The following is a 17,749-nucleotide window of genomic DNA, read 5'->3' as shown; positions in this document are numbered from 1 at the left end:
ATAGGATTGAGGGGACTTGACAAGGTGGATGCAGAGAGGATCTTTCCACTGATAGGGGAGACTAGAACTAGAGGGTATAATCTTTGAATAAGGGGCCACCCATTTAAAACTGAGATGAGGAGAAATTTCTTCTGAGGGTTGTGGATCTGTGGAATTCGCTGCCTCAGAGAGCTGTGGAAGCTGGGTCATTGAATAAATTTAAGACAGAAATATACAGTTTCTTAAATGATAAGGGAATAAAAGGGGTTATGGAGAGCGGGCAGGGAAGTGGACCTGTGTCCATGATCGGATCAGCCATGATCGTATTGAACGGCAGAGCAGGCTCAAAGCGCCGTATGGCCTACTCCTGCTATTTCTTATTTTCTATGTTCTTTTCCCCATAGCTCTGCAAATGTTTTTTCTTCAGGAACTGATCCAAGTCCCTTTTGAATACCACAATTGAATCTGCCTCCACCATCCTTTCAGGCAGTGCGTCTAAAGCTAATTCTATTATGGTGAAATTACAGCACACTGGTAAGACTTAGCAGTATTGGAGGGTGGAGTGACCCAGTGGATCTGCACACTGACCTTTCATGTTGGAGGTCTGGGTTTGAAACCACCCAGAGTGAAGGAGGGGGAAGACTTTCCTTCTGGTTGAAAGGGTCTTTTTGTGAAATTAAATTGGTTTCTTCTACACTACAAAATTAGGTCGAACGCAAAATAATTTTGGTTTTGTGCCACTGCTGAATTTGTGTAGTGTAAACCGGGTGTCGAAGCCTGAACTGGCTCCAAGGCAAAGCACAGTGAGTGAGCTTCCCTCTTCAAGGGAGTCTCCACCCACTTTGCTCTGGTGCCAAGTTGGGGCCTTTTTCCAGATTCACTCTACAGTTTGTAGTGTGAATATACTGCAGAAAGTCTCAATCTAGTTCCTAGTAGGTGTGGACCCACAACACCAAGGTACCTCTAATTTGGTACTGAATTGGCAATCTCCCTTAGACCACACGGATACATAAGAAATGGAAATTTCACCTTTGTGCAGTGTAAGTTATTCCTCTAATGTCATGATGAAGGCATCTTATTAGAGCAGAGTAGGTAAAGCTTTACTCTACATTCAGCCTGTAATATAAAGGAGATGAAATTGTCCCTTTTTATAGCCCCGTTAGCCTCCAGGATGAACAATGGAATTTTGGCCTGTGCGAGGCGTGGGGGAAATTGCCCCGGAGGTTTTGGGGTCGCTGGCCCGGCAGCGCACGGCCCGCGATTAGCGTCCCGAGCCGGTCTGCAACTGCCAATGAAATCATCAGTGGCGCGCCGATCCCTTTGCGCCCCGTGGTGGAAATTGCTCTGCAGGCCGCGAGGCTGTTGTGGGCAGATGTCAATGCCACCATCGCGGGTCACAGAGCTCGCGGACATCCACTGCCAGGCCGGCCCCTAAAAGCCATTTTTATTTGTCGGACGATTCTTGTGTCGGCCTGACGATGCCGCCCCTCACATCGACCAGGCCACAATCATGCAGCCCGACGCTTCGTTCTGGGTGCCAGGCTGCTGGCCCAGTTGATCGTGGCCACCAAAGGGCCTGCAGGGTGCGCAGCGGCCTTTCCCTTTAATTGAAGGGGAGGGGTGTTGTAGCGCATCAGCACTACGCGAATGGTCTGTGTAGCGCTGGGATCCTTGATGGGGTGCTGGACCCAGCGAAGCGCTGTCGCCCCAGAAGCACCCCTCCAAGGAAGTGGAGAACGTGAAACTTGCTTTGAGGGGTGCACAGCCCGATTTTGCGTCGAGGGTGGGACTTCTGGACCGGGGGTAGGAAGTCCCAGCCCCGGAATGTTACCGCCCCCAATTGGGGTGAAGGGTAATGTCCAGCCCAAAGTGTTTCATGGTAACACACACTGTCTTAAATGTAAAATGTTTGATCCCCTAATGCTTAAATTATTTACCTTAATGAACAACAAACAATGCTAAAACTGGGGCCACCAGCTAATTTGGCAAAAGATCTAAAACATGACTCATGGTTCTATCATCATTCCTGAACGCAACCTTACACCGGCAGTGTGCAGGTTCGGTGTCCGGTTTGGCCCTGAGCTGAGCTTCAAATCCTGCATCCTATTCATCACAAGACTTTCTCTGTCCGCCTCCTTTACCTCACCCCAGTGCTGAGGAAATCTCCATCCATGGTTCCAATACCTCCATGCTTGATTTCTCTTACACTCATCGTGTCTCCTAAATATCGTCCCTAGTGAACAAACTGTCCAAGAATTTGATGTCTACTTCATTCCTGTTCCCATCACACCCTGTTGCTAACCTCCTTTGACTTCTTGTTCCTGCACCCGTCCACTCACCTTCGCACCCCGCTCAGAATTCAAAATCCTGACTTTGAAAACCTCTCCACAGCCTTGCCACTTCTTACCATTTCCCTGTGTGCTGCCTGCTCCGCTGACTCGCCTCCTTTGCATCAACAACAACTTGTAGTTGTATAGCGCCTATGACATAGTAAAACGTTCCAAGGCACTTCACATGAGTGTTATAAGACAATTATGTGACACTGAGCCACATAAATAATTACCGCAGTTGAGCAAAAGTTTGGGTCAAAGAGATACGTTTTAAGGAGTGTCTTAAAGGAGGAAAGAGAAACGGAAAGGTTTAGGGAGGGAGTTCCAGAGCTTAGGGCCTTGGTAGCTGAAGGCATGACCACCGATGGTTGAGTGATTATAATCAGAGATTGCTCATGAGGGCAGAATTTGAAGAGTGCAGACATCTGGGGGGTGGGGGGGGAAAAGAGAGTTGAGGCTGGAGGAGATTACAGAGATAGGGAGGGGCGAGGCCATGGAGAGATTTTTAAACAAGGATAAGAATTTTGAAATTGAGGCATTGCTTAACCGGCAGCCAGTGTAGATCAGCGAGCACAGGGATGATGGGTGAATGGGACTTGGTCCTCTCAAGCTTTACTCCTTCCGAGGCAAAGCTGCCTTCTTTCTTGTCCCCCTAATCTCTTAAGGCCGTCTACTTTGCTAGTTATCCCCCTTTCTTTGAAAATGTTTTGAAGGAGTAGTTGAGGTGAAAAGTATAGATGCACTTACAGGGAAGACACACGAGTGAGAAAGGAGTTGAAGGTTATGCTGATGGGGTTAGCTGAAGAGGAGTGGGAGGAGGCTTGTGTGAAGCAAGGACCAGTTGAGTCGAATGGCCAGTTTCTGTGCTGTACATTCCATGTCATTTTATGTAAAACCTGCCACTTAGGGGATTAATCAAACTCCTCTCCTACCCCAGCACAGTGCCTGTTTCAGGTTCTGTGGGATATTTTATGATGCTAAATGTGATGAATGCAAATTTTAGACCAACATGGGAAACAGCAATGAATTGACTTGGCGCACGATGGAACATTGAACAAAAGTCATTTATTTGACAATATATGGAATAATGAAATCCTAGACATGATCGCGATGATGACGACAATGTTTGTCGTCCAAGTCGTTCTACAACAAAACTAATGCAGAGTCATTTAGCTTTGGGCGATGTGTAAAACGGGCGATATTGGATCAACCATCCTATAGACATCTTCCCCATTGCAAATGGGATGGTGATTCGCTATTGCCTGTTTTACATCATCGCACAAAGTCCAGATCTACCCTCTGGTAGTTTGAAGAAATGAGTGATGTGTGGACGTAGGAAGATTTTTGGCAACATTGAGCAAAGAATTTGTCAGCTTCTTCATTCTCACTGAAATGACATTGGGAACTGTCAAAAATTAATCTGCAGATTAATCTATGTATTTGATGTCTGGTGTGATTTTCTGAAGTGTTGTTTCGGTTTTTTTTGCGAGGAGAGGCAGAGGTTGCATAAAATTCTATTTCCAAAAGTCAGTCTCTTTATAATGTATTAAATTAGTTATGCATGCCACATATTCCTTACTTGGGCATTACCATTCTGTGACACACAGTCACACTTGCAGCTGCACACTTTAAGCAATAGATGGCGCTCCAGAAGCTGTGGAGCCCCACACCTATACCTACAGCATCACTACTGCATGGAGGGACATTTCCTTTGTACTGATTTTCTGTGGTCAAAGCTATGGCCAATGCTAGTACATGTTGCAGCACAATACGATGACCGCTATGGAGAGTGTAATGTATTTGCTTTGTGAATTCTTTGCTTAAGAATTCATAGCAACACGTTGCTGTTAAGAACTAATTGGTTTATTAGCAAAAAGTTTACCAATCACACTACACATTACCAGTTCATCCATCTGGCTCACAACCACATGCCTCATTGTGGATCCCCCGAACCCAACTGGCTGGGGTTTTATTGAGTCTTGTGAACATCACATGACTGGCTAAGCCACTCCCAATTCAACAGCTCTACAAACTGGTGAGCATACTCACAGTGCATACATTTCAGAGAGGGAGCAGAAATGGGATAATTTTGCCGAAAAAAGATCTACAAGTGGTTCTTTTGCACCTATGCAGCCAAGTAGAGACAAATATTGAGGTGACTGATGTGCTCCCAGATGGAGGAATGGCTGAGAGACCAGTGGAACCTGTGGAAAAGAGCACAAGTAAAATCCTTTGAAGTTTACGATACAGAAGGTGAATTAATCTGTGCTGGCCCTCAGTGCTTGTATCTTCTGCCATTATTTATCCATTTTTCTCTTAAAAGATGCAGTCGTCTCTGCTTCAACTACTGTCTGCCTTAAAGAAGCATCCACAATCCTATTTCCTGATGGCCCAGTTTAAACACTGAACTAGGTTCTCAAAAGTAATCAAGTATCTCCCTTTAAAGGTACAACACCACTAACATCTTCAGGGTTGGACCACCCAAACTATTTAAAAAAAAAAACAATGATCTAAAATAACAAATGAAACAAAAGCACCCAAGATCTTGGTCAAATCCAAAGACAAGTTCTACGCAGTGTCCAGTGGTCAACAGAAGATGCTGCTTGTTGCGGCTCATTGGTCACCCAGGTATGAACTATGGCTCAAAAAGCTGTTGGGACAAACCTGCCAGACATCCTGGACCTAACAGATGGCCCACAGCAGGTCATCTGATGATCTCGTCCCAAGTACTGGATGACCTAAAATGAACAGAGTCCTGGGAAAAATTAGACCAAAAGAAGCAACCCTGGTGCCCAAGGGTAGAAGGCGATATCCTGGTAATTGGCTATTCGACGCAAGTATCTGAGTTATAATCAAATAGTGGGCCAGGTGGGCAACAATAAAATCCAATTAAGTGATTATAGTAATCGCTCTCTCCTGGTTTCTTGCTCTAATTGATGCGACCTTTTATGACTTTTTTTTTTCCTGATCAGATTAAAGTCTAGCCCGGTCTTTTATGATGGATTTTGACTATTACTCTTCTTTAAGTGATATGCTTAATTACCTACTTAAATATTTAGAGAAGTCAACTCCTAAATACCTGCCTATTTGTAGGAGTGTTGATCTTATCACTCGGATAAGACCTGACTGACCAGAGAAAGAAACGTTTGACATTGGATAGCTATTTCTCCTTTAACAGCAGCACTGCTGTTACGGGTTCAAGTGCATGTTATGTAATTCAGCACCAATATTAAAATCATTAGCCACAGAATTTGATTCTTGCAGCCTGGATATGTTTTCTTCTGAAATTTGCATGGCAGGTCTAAAGGATGATGTAGCAGCAACACCTACACGATTACTGCTTTCATTTCATCTCTATTTGTAGCACTAGCACAGTACAAAAATGCCTTTCCTCATGCATATATGTATAAGTGCATACACCAAGTATAACCATCTGTCTTTGCCTGTGCCATTTATGTTTTTCTAACTGTCTGACATTCTCCACTCTCTCATTCTTGTTTTCTTTCTTCCTCTCTCCTCCCCACTCCAACATACACAGTGCACAATGTGCGTGCTCATCACCCTGAACTAGAGACACCCAATACTGGACATTGTTTATAGGCTTACACTTTTAAATACTCCTTCACTTCTCCCTGATATATTTCCATCATGTAACTAACCAATAGCCTTTGTGTTAAGTCTTTTTGACCATTCATTTGGCAAGCAACTTCGGTAGAATGTGTCTCTGGGGACACCAACTCTTTACTTACAAATAGAACGGACACCTTGTTTTAATATTTTATCAGTGTACATTGGCCTGGAATTTGCGATCCGGCTGCCGGCGAAGTCAGTTCGTCTTTGAAACTGACTGCAACTTCAGGATTTAGCGCGTATTCAACCTAATGCAGGAATCCTGAAGTTGCATTCTGTCATTCACTGCTCCTCCACAGGCTGTGCTATCCGCCCCCCTCCCCTCCCCCCCTCCCCCCCTCCCACAATCACAGAGCCGGCAATCAGGGAAACTGATGAAAACTTCAGCTCTTCCGTAGTAATTCTCCATTAAAAGTTAGACCCTTTTGGATTAGATGCAACTGGGGTTTTAATAGCGTATGACTGATAACAAAGATTATGGCCTTGAAAAACTAATTTTAATTTTGTGCAGTGTCAAATTTATCCACTCTAATGAAAACTCAAATTTTTAAGAAGCATTACTTTTTTTTCAAAGTTTGTTCACCTTTATTTCAGGTTTGCCTTTTCCCCATGTGAGAATCATTGTTTTGCTTTAACATTTAAAAAAAGTTAGGATTAGAATTTCCCCAAAATCCGCCAACAGCTGATTGTCGCCCAAAATACCACTAAGTGCTAAGTGTTTCACCGCGGTGAAAAATTCCCCAAAAAAGGAAAAAATTCCGTCCAGCAGAAAAAATGGACCCCTTGTATCCCAATTCTTGGTGGAAAACACAATCCTGGGCGGAACTTAATCTAATTGAGTGATACCTGTACTTATTAAAATTTAGACCAAGGCTGCGGATTGGGCCTAGGGAGGAGGAAAACACTGAAAAAAAATTTCAAAATACAAAAAATGAATAATAACAATACATTCTCAGGACCCTTTTGCACATAATCGCTGAAAAAGAAAGTAAAAGAAAACTTTAACTTTGTTTTGCGGGGCTTCATACCTACCGCCCAGCTCCGGCTGATTTCCCGTGGGTGTTTATTTTTTATACTTGCCTACAGGTCACCACTGGGACAAGACTCAGGCGGTGGAGGTTTTTGGACGGTGCTCGCCGGTGGTTCGCTCCCCAGCGGAATTTTGAAACTGCCAGCGGAACGGTTTTCTGAAATTTCCACCAGGTGGTTTTCCGCCCAAACCGACCAATACTACTGAGAAACCGGGTGGGGGGGGGGGGGGGATGCCATAGAAAATCCAGCCCATAGAATTTTAGGAGCTTCCTGGTGTGCTGTCTGAGAATTCTACATTTTGATTGGCTGCTTAGACAGCTTGGTGAGGTCACCGCAGCTCTTTGCTGGGAATCCCCATTAATGCCCGTTGATTTGAATTACACGTCGGAAAACCCAAACTTCTCGACACAGAGATCGTGATATTTTTGTGCGCGAACACCTTTGCTTCACCACTGAAGGCAAACTCAAGGTCAATATCTCTTCAATGTTGCGTCTTCAGATTCAGGTCTGCAGCTTGACCATGGGTTATTCAGTTAGATTCCGCCACTCTTGTCTGATCAATCTACACATTGCACAGTGCTCTTTTGTGTTCTGAGTAACATGGTAATGCTATATAAAGGTAAAAATGTTAACCCTTTCATTTTGACAAATTATAGTTCCCTCAACAGGTATGAAAATATGGTTTTCTGAAAGTTTCGTAAACTTTTTTTGTATTTATTCGTGGTATGTGGGCATCGCTGGTAAGCATTTATTGCCCATCCCTAACTGCCCTTGAGAAGGTGGTGGTGATCCGCCATTCCAAAGTCCCCCACATTGCTGTGGGTCTGGAGTCACATATAGGGACAGACCGGGTAAGGGCGACAGATTTCCTTCCCTGAAGGACATTAGTGATCCAGATGGGTTTTTAACGACAATCCGGTTGTGGAAATATCAGAAAGGATTAAGAAGTTAGTTCAGACCTGGGATCTAAAAAACTAACAAGCTCTCTTGCACAAAAAACAAGCAGGCATTAACCTCAGGGTCAATGAGATAAGAGATGAGGTCAAGTTGTAAAACAGCTGAGAAGCTACAGGATAATAAAGCCAAATTCAAAGGAGTCGTCCTGGGTAAGAGATATTGTGTAAATACTGAATGCCAATGGATCAAATTAATGGTCGCATATGGGAAGGGAGACTCCCAACTTGGTAATAACTTTTGGAGGCGAGAGACAAGTTGAGATAACAGCAGAATGTTTCTGTATCTCTTAGAAACAAGTAGGTAATTAGTAGCAACCTATATGTTTAACCAAGGGACAAAAAAGGTATAAAAATGGACAAGTTAGCACAGTCCATAGCGAGAACCCGGGACTAAAGCTCGACAGAAGCAGGGACCAGGGAGTGACCCTTGAAGGAACAGTGTCAGGACTGGATTGATCACCCGGGAGATATTGGGTAACTATGAGAGAGTGTTGAGTTAAACAGAGTATTTTGAAGAGTAAGGAACACCTTTTGGAACGCCGTGTTTGCAGAGTTGAGTTAGCAGTGTTGAGTTAAATAGAGTTGAACAGACAGAGTATTTGGAGCAGAGAGGAACACCCTTTGGAATGTCTTTCTGCAGAGTTAAGCAGAGTTAAATAGAGTATAAGTGGTGAGTCTTGTACTTCTTCTGTATTAAATGAACATTAATGATACTGTCATTTGTCTAATGTGTAATTTGGTATTTAACTCAGGAACCGTCGTAGGCAACTACTAGTCACACAACTAGCGAAATTGCCACTTGCGCAACACTGGTAGTTGCATTACTAATTATTTTCATTACTGATGCTAGCTTTTAATTCCAGATTCTTTTAATTTAATTAACTGAATTTAAATTCCCCAGCTGCCGTGGTGGGATTTGAACTCGTGTCTCTGGATAATTATGCCAGACCTCTGGATTGCTAGTCCAGTAACCACAATGTTGCCACATCCCATTTAAGTGGTATTTTGTTTTAAAACAGAAATTGCATTGAAAAGCCAAAAATTTGCATTCCTCCCAAAGTCTTGTTCAGACATGAATCAAGCAGTAATCTGTTTGGCAACTACATTTTCTGAGAAAACTTGTTGCTGCCAAATATAAAACTGCCTACTAACAGAAATGATGGGCGCTTATAATTGGAGTTTCACATTCAGAAGTAAAATACTTGGGTAATTGGAGGAAAAAAAGGCACAAAATCAGCAACTTACTTGTTATTAAGACAACTCTGTGAGCAAAGGAAAGGCTATTTTATGGAGTATCCACATTGACTGCTCAAAACAAACTGAAAGAATGCAATGGTCAATTGGAGTCAGTATAGCAATGTAATATATCTCCATGATCCTATGTGTGAAACATGAGGCCCAGAGGTATGTTGATTTGAACGTTGGCAATAGATTTCTCCAGCTATTTTGTCCCTCACTCAGATAGAGGTGGATAGAACATTATCACGATGGTGTGGCATTAAACTCATTATAAAGCAGCCCCTATCACTGCACATCTTGAATGGTCAGCCTGAGTAACCAGCTCTGTCCCTCCCTGTGGAATACAGCTTCTTTGTATCACTGGTACACAATTCATTTTCTGCATTCTCCATGGATCGCTTTCTGGAGCAGTTTGAGATGGAGCAAGAGGGCAGACTGCCCTCCCTTCCCTTGATTCAGAAATTAACGTTTTTTTTTAATAAGACCAACGGAAATAATGTTTTATCTTGAACCCATGAACCTGAGCCATCCTACACACTGCAGGATACTACAGACATCGGAACAGGAATAAGCCATTCAGCCTCTCGAGCCTGTTCCTGTTCAGTTAGATCAGGGCTGATCTATATCTTAACTCTATCTACCTTGGTCCCGTAAACCTTAGTGCCCTTGCCTAGCAAACATCTGTCGATCTTTGGTGCGTGCTGCGTGCGCAGAGCAGACGTTGCAAGCAAGTAGGAGGCGGTTCACTTGGTTGATTCCTGAGATGGAAGGTTGGGCCTATACTCATTGGAGTTTAGAAGAATGAGAGGTGATCTTATTGAAACATATAAGATTTTGAGGGGGATTGAAAGGGTAGATGCAGAAAGAATGTTTCCCCTGGTGGGGGAATCTAGAACTAGGGGGCATAGTTTCAGAATTAGGGGTCACCCATATAATACGGAGATGAGGAGGAATTTCTTCTCTGAGGGTTGTGAATCTTTGGAATTCTCTACCCCAGAGAGCTGTGGAGGCTGGATCATTGAATATATTTAAGGTGGAGATAGACAGATATTTCAACTTATAGGGGAGTTGAGGATTATGGGGAATAGGCAGGAAAGTGGAGCTGATTCCATGATCAGCTCAGCCATGATCTTATTGAATGGCGGAGCAGGCTCGAGGGGACAAATGGCCTACTCCTGCTCCTATTTCTTGTGTTCTTATGTAAGCACACCCTTGTATTGCTCTGCGGTAAAACAGTTTGAGTATGACCCTACATGACCAGTTTACCGTGTAGTTATGCATTTGAAATATTTATGTTCTCCAACATGCAGCTAGAAATTTGAAACGTGCTGTCGGACAGATAACCAAATTGGTGTTTTTAGAGCTGTGATCGGCAGAAATGGGAGGACAAACAACGGCAACCCATCAAGAGCAATTGACATCAATAATTCAGATCAAAAATAAAAAACATATTTGTAATGAAAATGGAGTTTAATCAACAAACATCTTTTGGAAAGTACAAATTGAATATTTTAAGTGAATACATGTTTTTTGGACTGTTTTTAGAAAGTACAAAGCTAAAAGGAGTTCACGTGTGCAACAAGCTGCACTGTCTATGCCTCCACCCCCTTGGAGCTTTGCTCAATTGTCAGTATGTGACTTTTTTTTTAAACTGAAGGTGCGTTCTAAGATGCTGCCATTGAAGAGAAGATCAGTGCTCCCTGTGCCCAACTTGGAAAAGAGCCACATTTGCTGTTCCTGAATTGCAGTATGCCAGATTTTATTGGGTTTAACGTGAGGAATTCATCTTTCAAGGAGTAATTATCTAAAAAGTAATTATCTAATCCTAAAAATATCTTTAAATAGAAAAAAGTAATTAATTCAAGGAAAGTGGAATTGATTGTGACATGTTACAATCACTTCCACTTTCCTTGAATTAATTACTTTTTCCTATTTAGAGATATTCACATTTCTGCTGGTTTGGGATTCTAGGACTAAGGGGCATAGTCTAAAAGTTGGAGCCAGACCTTTCAGGAGTGAAATTAGGAAATCCTTCTTTACACAAAAGGTGGTAGAAGTTTGGAATTCTCTTGCGCAAATGGCGATTGATGCTAGATCAATTAAATTTAAATCTGAGATTGATAGCTTTTTGTTAACCAACGAGTTAGGTCACAGGGCAGCCATGATCTCATTGAATGGTGGAACAGGCTCGAGTGGCTGAAGGGCCTACTCCTGTTCCTATGTTCCTACATAACAATTCTCAATTTGCCACCACAGTGCAACAGTAGGGCGATTGTTCTCGGTTGCTCTGGGATGAAAGAGGAAAGCAGATTTGCTTCAGGCCAGAAGGAAATTGAATGAAATTGGCCAGATGCTGTCCAGCTGTGAAGGAGGATTAACCACCTCCAGACTGTCCCAATCCCCCTGTATTTAATTGAATGGTGTTGATACCAGTTTGTTACAGACTGGCTTTCTTCATCCCAGATCAGAGAAGACTCTTCTATGAACCACCAAAGATGGATCAGCATCTTATAACTGGAATGTCCATTAGGTGATGGACTCAAGCCCTTGCCTTCAAGCACTGCAATTCCTGTCATAGGAAACTACATGGCCAATGATGTAGAATAAAGCTGAGACCCAAGAGATTCCCCAAAAATTAGAGGGGCAATTGCGGCTTTTACTGTGTGTGACATATCGGCTTAATCTTTCATGGTACTGACAGCTTCATTGTACAGTTTACTTTGAATATCCGTCTGTCACAAAGAGCCAGAAGGTACTTTTTAATGAGTGCTGGATATTATTGCAGGAGACACTTGCTAGTTTATAATGAGCATTCCAGGATGTTTTATGCTGCAATGGTGGCAGCCAAGCAAATTTATAGCCCATTTTAACACGATGTAGATGTGAGTTATTTGTAATTATAAGTCGATGGGGCAAACATTAATGAGAGCCAGTATTGTGAGTGTAAATTCGTGCAGTACGCCATCTATTTCTAAACCTGTTCTACAGCTGTATGGCAGTGTCCACCGTCGATCAACATGATCACTCCTTTACAATCATTTATTTGCTAATGGATATATAGGCCGTGGTACAGTAGTGTTGCATTAATCAGTTTGCATGATTATATACACAGTCAAAATTTACTGTTTGCAACCTTGGCATTCAAAAGCCCAGTGCCCTTTTCACAACATTCCTCTGTCTACTGCAGTGTTGCCTGTTTGTCTGCTAATATCAACAAGCAATAATTTCCATGCCTGTATCTTAACCACACATATCTCTTACTGTCACAATGATGGTTAGGCAGCTGTCCGTCGATGTGTTTACACAACTGCAGAGAGGTTGGGTAATTCTCTCTTCATATTACACTTGCTGTACGTGAACTTGCAAATGTAAATATAAATGAATGTTATTTTGAAGAGTACGTTTCTCCTGAAGGTGGTGACTCATGTTGGGTCTCACCAGCTCTGGTGCCTCACCCAAGTAACCATTTTGTAATATGCGAATGGACCTTGGGGTCTTTGGGCTATTCAGCTGTAGGACATCATAACAGTCCAATCACCCATTCAAATGTACTTTTCAGCCGGAATCACTCGGTAATGATTAGGGTAGAAAACTTATTTTATGGTCTTCCTCCATTCTTAATCCAGGGACACTGAAGCTAATCGTAGTGCCCCTGGTTTTGCTCCAGTGCAACCTATCACAAGAATGTGGCGTTGTAAGAGGGAAAATTGCAGCTTGCAACAGCTTCTTCTGTTCATTTAGCCTGCCAGCTGCAAGGCTGCCTCATAGAATCATACAGCACAGAAGGAGGCTATTCGGCCCAATTGCCGGCTCTTTGATAGAGCTATCCAAATTTGTCCTATCTTTCGCCATAGCCCTGCAAATGTTTCCTTTCCAAATTCAGATCCATTTCCCTTTTGAAAGTTACCAATGAATCTGCTTCCATCACCCTTTTGGGCAGCGCATTCCAGATCACAACAAATCGCTGCGTACAACAACAAAAAAAATTCTCCTCATCTCCTCCTTGGTTCTTTTGCAATTATCTTTAATCTGTGTCCTCTGGTTACCAACTCTTCTGCTCGTGGAAACCATCTCTAGCCTAACTTTCAAAATTGCATAATTACCCAATATCCTCTTAGTATTGTACCCAGGCAGTGCCCAATATTTCTAGTACGAGTGTCAAGTACCTTTCGTAAGTCACACGCTTAACATTGATGCTTATACAGCCCCGCTTGAATGTGACACATGCCTCAGGATTGGGTGCCTTAACTGGCTGAGTTTTCTGTTGGCTGGATGGCTAGCTAGGGCTTTGTTAGGATTCGTGGTATTTTATCCCATAATACATTAGTGTGTCAAACATCGATTGACCCACGCTGTCTATCACTAAAGTGCTAATGTGCCCTGCCTCCTTTTCTTTTCAGGGGTGCGTTCTCTGAAGTGGTCCTCGCTGAAGAGAGGCGGACTCTGAAACTGGTCGCTATTAAATGTATCCCCAAGAAAGCTCTAGAGGGAAAGGAGAACAGCATTGAGAATGAGATTGCTGTCCTTAGGAAGTAAGTAGTGACAAATGTGTAAGTATCAGAAAATGAAAATAGGGCTGGGGGAGAAAAGAATGATCTGTTTCCAATTACAGCTCAGTTGAAGGAAACGTGTTCCTCTGCTAATTATAATTTTAATCCAAGCATGAAAAAGCTTGGCAAATTAATTATTTTGTACATTTATCAGGATTACACTGTCTCGGTCTGTCTGCTTTCATTCAGCTGAGTAAAAGCTGGCCTTATAGCATCGGGTCCTTAAAACAACTATCGTTTGAATTTTTCCATTTACTTGGAGAGTGTCACAGGGTTTTTCCAGATAGTTTGCTGCTGCTGCTTAATTTGCTCTGCTTTGCAAAAGGTTTTTCACAAAAAGGTACTTGCAAAACCTTACCAGTGGAGTGCTTTGCTATGCAGGGAGTCTGTTGCAGCGGAACACTTTACTTGGAGTGAGCAGGTACAACATTGCCACTTGCCTGTAACTCATTTAATGGGTCCCACCTTATCTGTAAAGTATGTCGCCTGAGGAAGTGAGTGTTTGAAGACCAGGACCTCAAACCCGGCACCAAGCTCATGGTCCACAGAGCAGTAGTGATCCCCGGCCTCCTATATGCCTCAGAGACATAGCCTATGTACAGCAGGCACCTCAAAGCACTGGAGAAGTACCACCAACGCTGCCTGCTCAAGATGCTGCAAATCCATTGGCAGGATAGGCGCACCAACGTCACTGTTCTCGCTCAGGCCAACATCCCCAGCATTGAAGCTTTGACCACGCTCGATCAGCTCCGTTAGGCGGGCCACGCCGTCCACATACTTGACACGAGACTCCCAAAACAAGTGCTCTACTCGGAGCTTCGATACAGTAAGCAAGCCCAAGGTGGGCAGAGGAAACGCTTCAAGGACACCCTCAAAGCCTCCTTGACAAAGTGCAACATCCCCACCGACACCTAGGAATCCCTCGCCCAAGACCACACAAAGTGAAGGAAAGGCATCTGAGAAGGCACCGAACACCTCGAGTCTCTTCGCCGAGAGCAAGCTGAAGACAAATGTAAACAGCGAAAGGAATGCGCAGCAACCCAGGCCCCCTCACCCATCCCTTCCTTCAACCACCGTCTGCCCCACCTGTGACAAAGACTGTAGGTCCTGCAAATGGACTCATAAGTCACCTGAGAACTCATTTTTAGTGTGGAAGCAAGTCATCCTCGACTCTGAGGGACTGCCTAAAAAAAAAAGTCGAAGTCAAAATGTGGTTCAGCTTCCTTCAATTATGCTAACAGTGTCAGTTTGACAACACATTCAATGTATGTGTCTTGGGTATAGCTATTTTGGCACAGCTATAAAAGTATGGGTGTTGTCGGTGGTGCAGCATTACTGTATCCTGTTAGGTTGCCATGGCATTCGATGGCCTGCTATATCTGTTGTTCTCAGTACATTGTTTGGTAAGTAACTAACTATAGCTGAAACTATCATAATGGGGGTGGGTCTCACCAGAGTCTTTCAGGACCATAGAGGACCAAACTATACAAACCTGCAGGAAATATTTTCTACATTAAAGGTGTTGTATGAATGCAAGTTGTTTAAACCCATCCATTTTTGAACTTTTTATTTTAATTTGATCTTGAAATGTGGGCGACAGTGCCAAAGCCACACTTATTGTGCATCTTTGGTTGTTCTGAGGAGACAATGGTGGGCTATCTCCTTGAACTACTGCAGTCCTTGTGGTTACGGTCCTCGCACAGTGCTAGAGAATGCCAGGATTTTGACCCAAACCGTTGGGAAAGCTTACGGCACAAGTAGAATGTGTTACTTCCTTGAAGATCAGAGAATGAAAGTTGGGCCTTTCTGTGACACAATTACTTGTCTTGGGTACTTGATGTGGCCACCCACTGTACTCGGTTGTTTCATGTGGGAGTTGAAGCCCCTTCCCACCCATCCCAAGTCAGGATTCCTTCTGTTGCCTATTGCTTTACACAGTGAATTCCTCCATGAGGTACTCTCTGGTTCGCCAAGCATTTGGCTGAATTTCACAACGATGGAGATTTTTGATCTTCCACATAAAGAAAGAAAAGACTTGCAAATAGTATAAGTGCCTTTCACGACCATCGGAGGTCTCAAAGCGCCTTACAGCCAGTAAAGTACTTTTTGGAGTGTAGTCATTGTTGTAATGTTGTAAACACGGCAGCCAATTTGCACACCGCAAGCTCTCACAAACAGCAGTGTGATAATGACCATGTAATCTGTTTTTGTTATGTTGATTTGAGGAAGAAATATTGGCCAGGGCACCGGGGAGAACTCCCCTACTCTTCTTCGAAATAGTGCCATGGGATCTTTTACATCCACCTGAGGGGGCAGAAGGGGCCTCGGTTTAACATCTCATCCGAAAGACGGCACCTTCGACAGTACAGCACTCCCTCAGCGCTGCACTGGGAGTGTCAGCTTAGATTTTTTTTTTGTGCCCAAGTCCCTAGAGTGGGACTTGACCTCTCCACCTTCTGACTCCGAGGCGAGTGTGCTACCCACAGAACCACAGTGATACATATTCCCTAATGTATATATTATCTTTATTAGATTCAGGAATCCTGCCTCTACCATACTCCACTAGATACTGTAAGAGTGGCAGGTAGTAGTGCAGGCTTTACAGGTGGGTGAGCTAAGCAACCAGGGATTTTCCCATGTGAGTGAGTGAGTGGTAGAGGAGCATTCCTGTCTGGGGGATGGTGGAAGGGAAGGTAGGATTGTAAAATGGAAGAGAAGGTGGGATGTTTTGAAGAGCAGACATATCTAGAGGGATTTCAGAGATAGAGAAGGTGAACTTGAAGAGGGCAGGCAAGATCTAAGATGTGGAGTCGGCAGGTGGATGTTGACCTCACACACTTAGAAGGCGCAGACGAGTGAGGTCTGTCCTGGAAAATCCACCTCGCTTTCCAAACCTTGAAAAGTTATTAGCATTTTGTTTGGAGTAAAATGATCTCCAACACTAATAATTAGCATGTTACCTTAGGAAAGGTAATGTGATATGAACAACTTATTATCTATAATCATCTTACGGACTTCCAAAAAAAATCATTCATTCATTGGATGTGGATGTCATTGGCAACACCAGCATTTATTGCCCATCCCTAAAATCCCTTGAGAAGGTGGTGGTGAGCCGCCGCCTTCAACCGTTGCCGTCCGTGTGGTGAAGGCACTCCCACTGAGTTTTTTGTAGCAGTTTGGTGGAAATGAATGGCTTGCTAGACCATTTCAGAGGGCAGCTAAGAGTCAACCACATTGCTGTGGGTGTGGAGTCACATAGGCCAGATGGCAGATTTCCTTCCCTACAATACATTAGTGAGCCAGATGGGTTTTTACGACAATCCGATGGCTTCATCGTCACCATTGCTGGCAGTAGCTTTTTATTCCCGATTTATTTAATTAACTGAATTTAAATTCCCCAGCTGCCATGGCGGGATTTGAAGTCTCTATCATTCGTCCTGGCTTCTGGATTACTAGTCCAGTAACGTAACCACTACCGTACCCTTCTACTCGATTTATGTATCCAGAGCGATAGTAAGGATGTGTGTGGCGAGAGGGGACGGATATGCAGAGCAAGGTACAGTGCTGCTGTCTGAACTGGTTTGGGTCAGCTATTCTCTTCTGGCTTAAATGTGGACGTTTCCTTTTGCTTTTTGCTGCTCCACAGGGGTCAATGTGCAAAGGTCAACTCGATATCATTATACCAGACGATGGCAAGAACTGGCTTAATGAATAGCCAGATTGGAATGCTGAGATCCAGCGATTAGCCCTAGGAAGGACAGAATAACAATGAATGAGTTTCCCACAGTTTTAGATTCTTACTCATCTACCGACCATTTAACAAGTGACTGATGACTGGCAGTGAGACAAAGGCAATAACCCTGAAGGCACTAACTGAGACAAATGGTTCTGATGACATTGTAAGTGGTGGTATTGATTTGTATTTTAAATGTAGACAAATATGTTTCTAACAATCACTTCTCTCGATGCCTCCTCTATCGCTGATTGAGCACACTGCTTGTCTGACATCCAGTAATGGATGAGCAGAAGTTTT

The 17,749-nt window shown here is 43.4% G+C and overlaps 1 protein-coding gene across 2 annotated transcripts in view; it reads left to right on the top strand.

Annotated features, from left to right (window-relative positions):
* LOC139277250 (calcium/calmodulin-dependent protein kinase type 1-like) overlaps positions 1-17,749 on the top strand; it is a 221,760-nt gene that overhangs the window by 113,823 nt on the left and 90,188 nt on the right. For both annotated transcript variants that reach the window (XM_070895456.1, XM_070895457.1), the window contains exon 3: positions 13,567-13,698. In XM_070895456.1, coding sequence (XP_070751557.1) covers positions 13,567-13,698 — 132 coding nt within the window. The remainder of the gene's footprint in view (positions 1-13,566; positions 13,699-17,749) is intronic.

Source organism: Pristiophorus japonicus, chromosome 12 (genome assembly GCF_044704955.1).
Source record: "Pristiophorus japonicus isolate sPriJap1 chromosome 12, sPriJap1.hap1, whole genome shotgun sequence".
Classification (NCBI taxonomy): domain Eukaryota; kingdom Metazoa; phylum Chordata; class Chondrichthyes; family Pristiophoridae; genus Pristiophorus; species Pristiophorus japonicus.
This window is presented reverse-complemented; position numbering and strand designations above follow the sequence as displayed.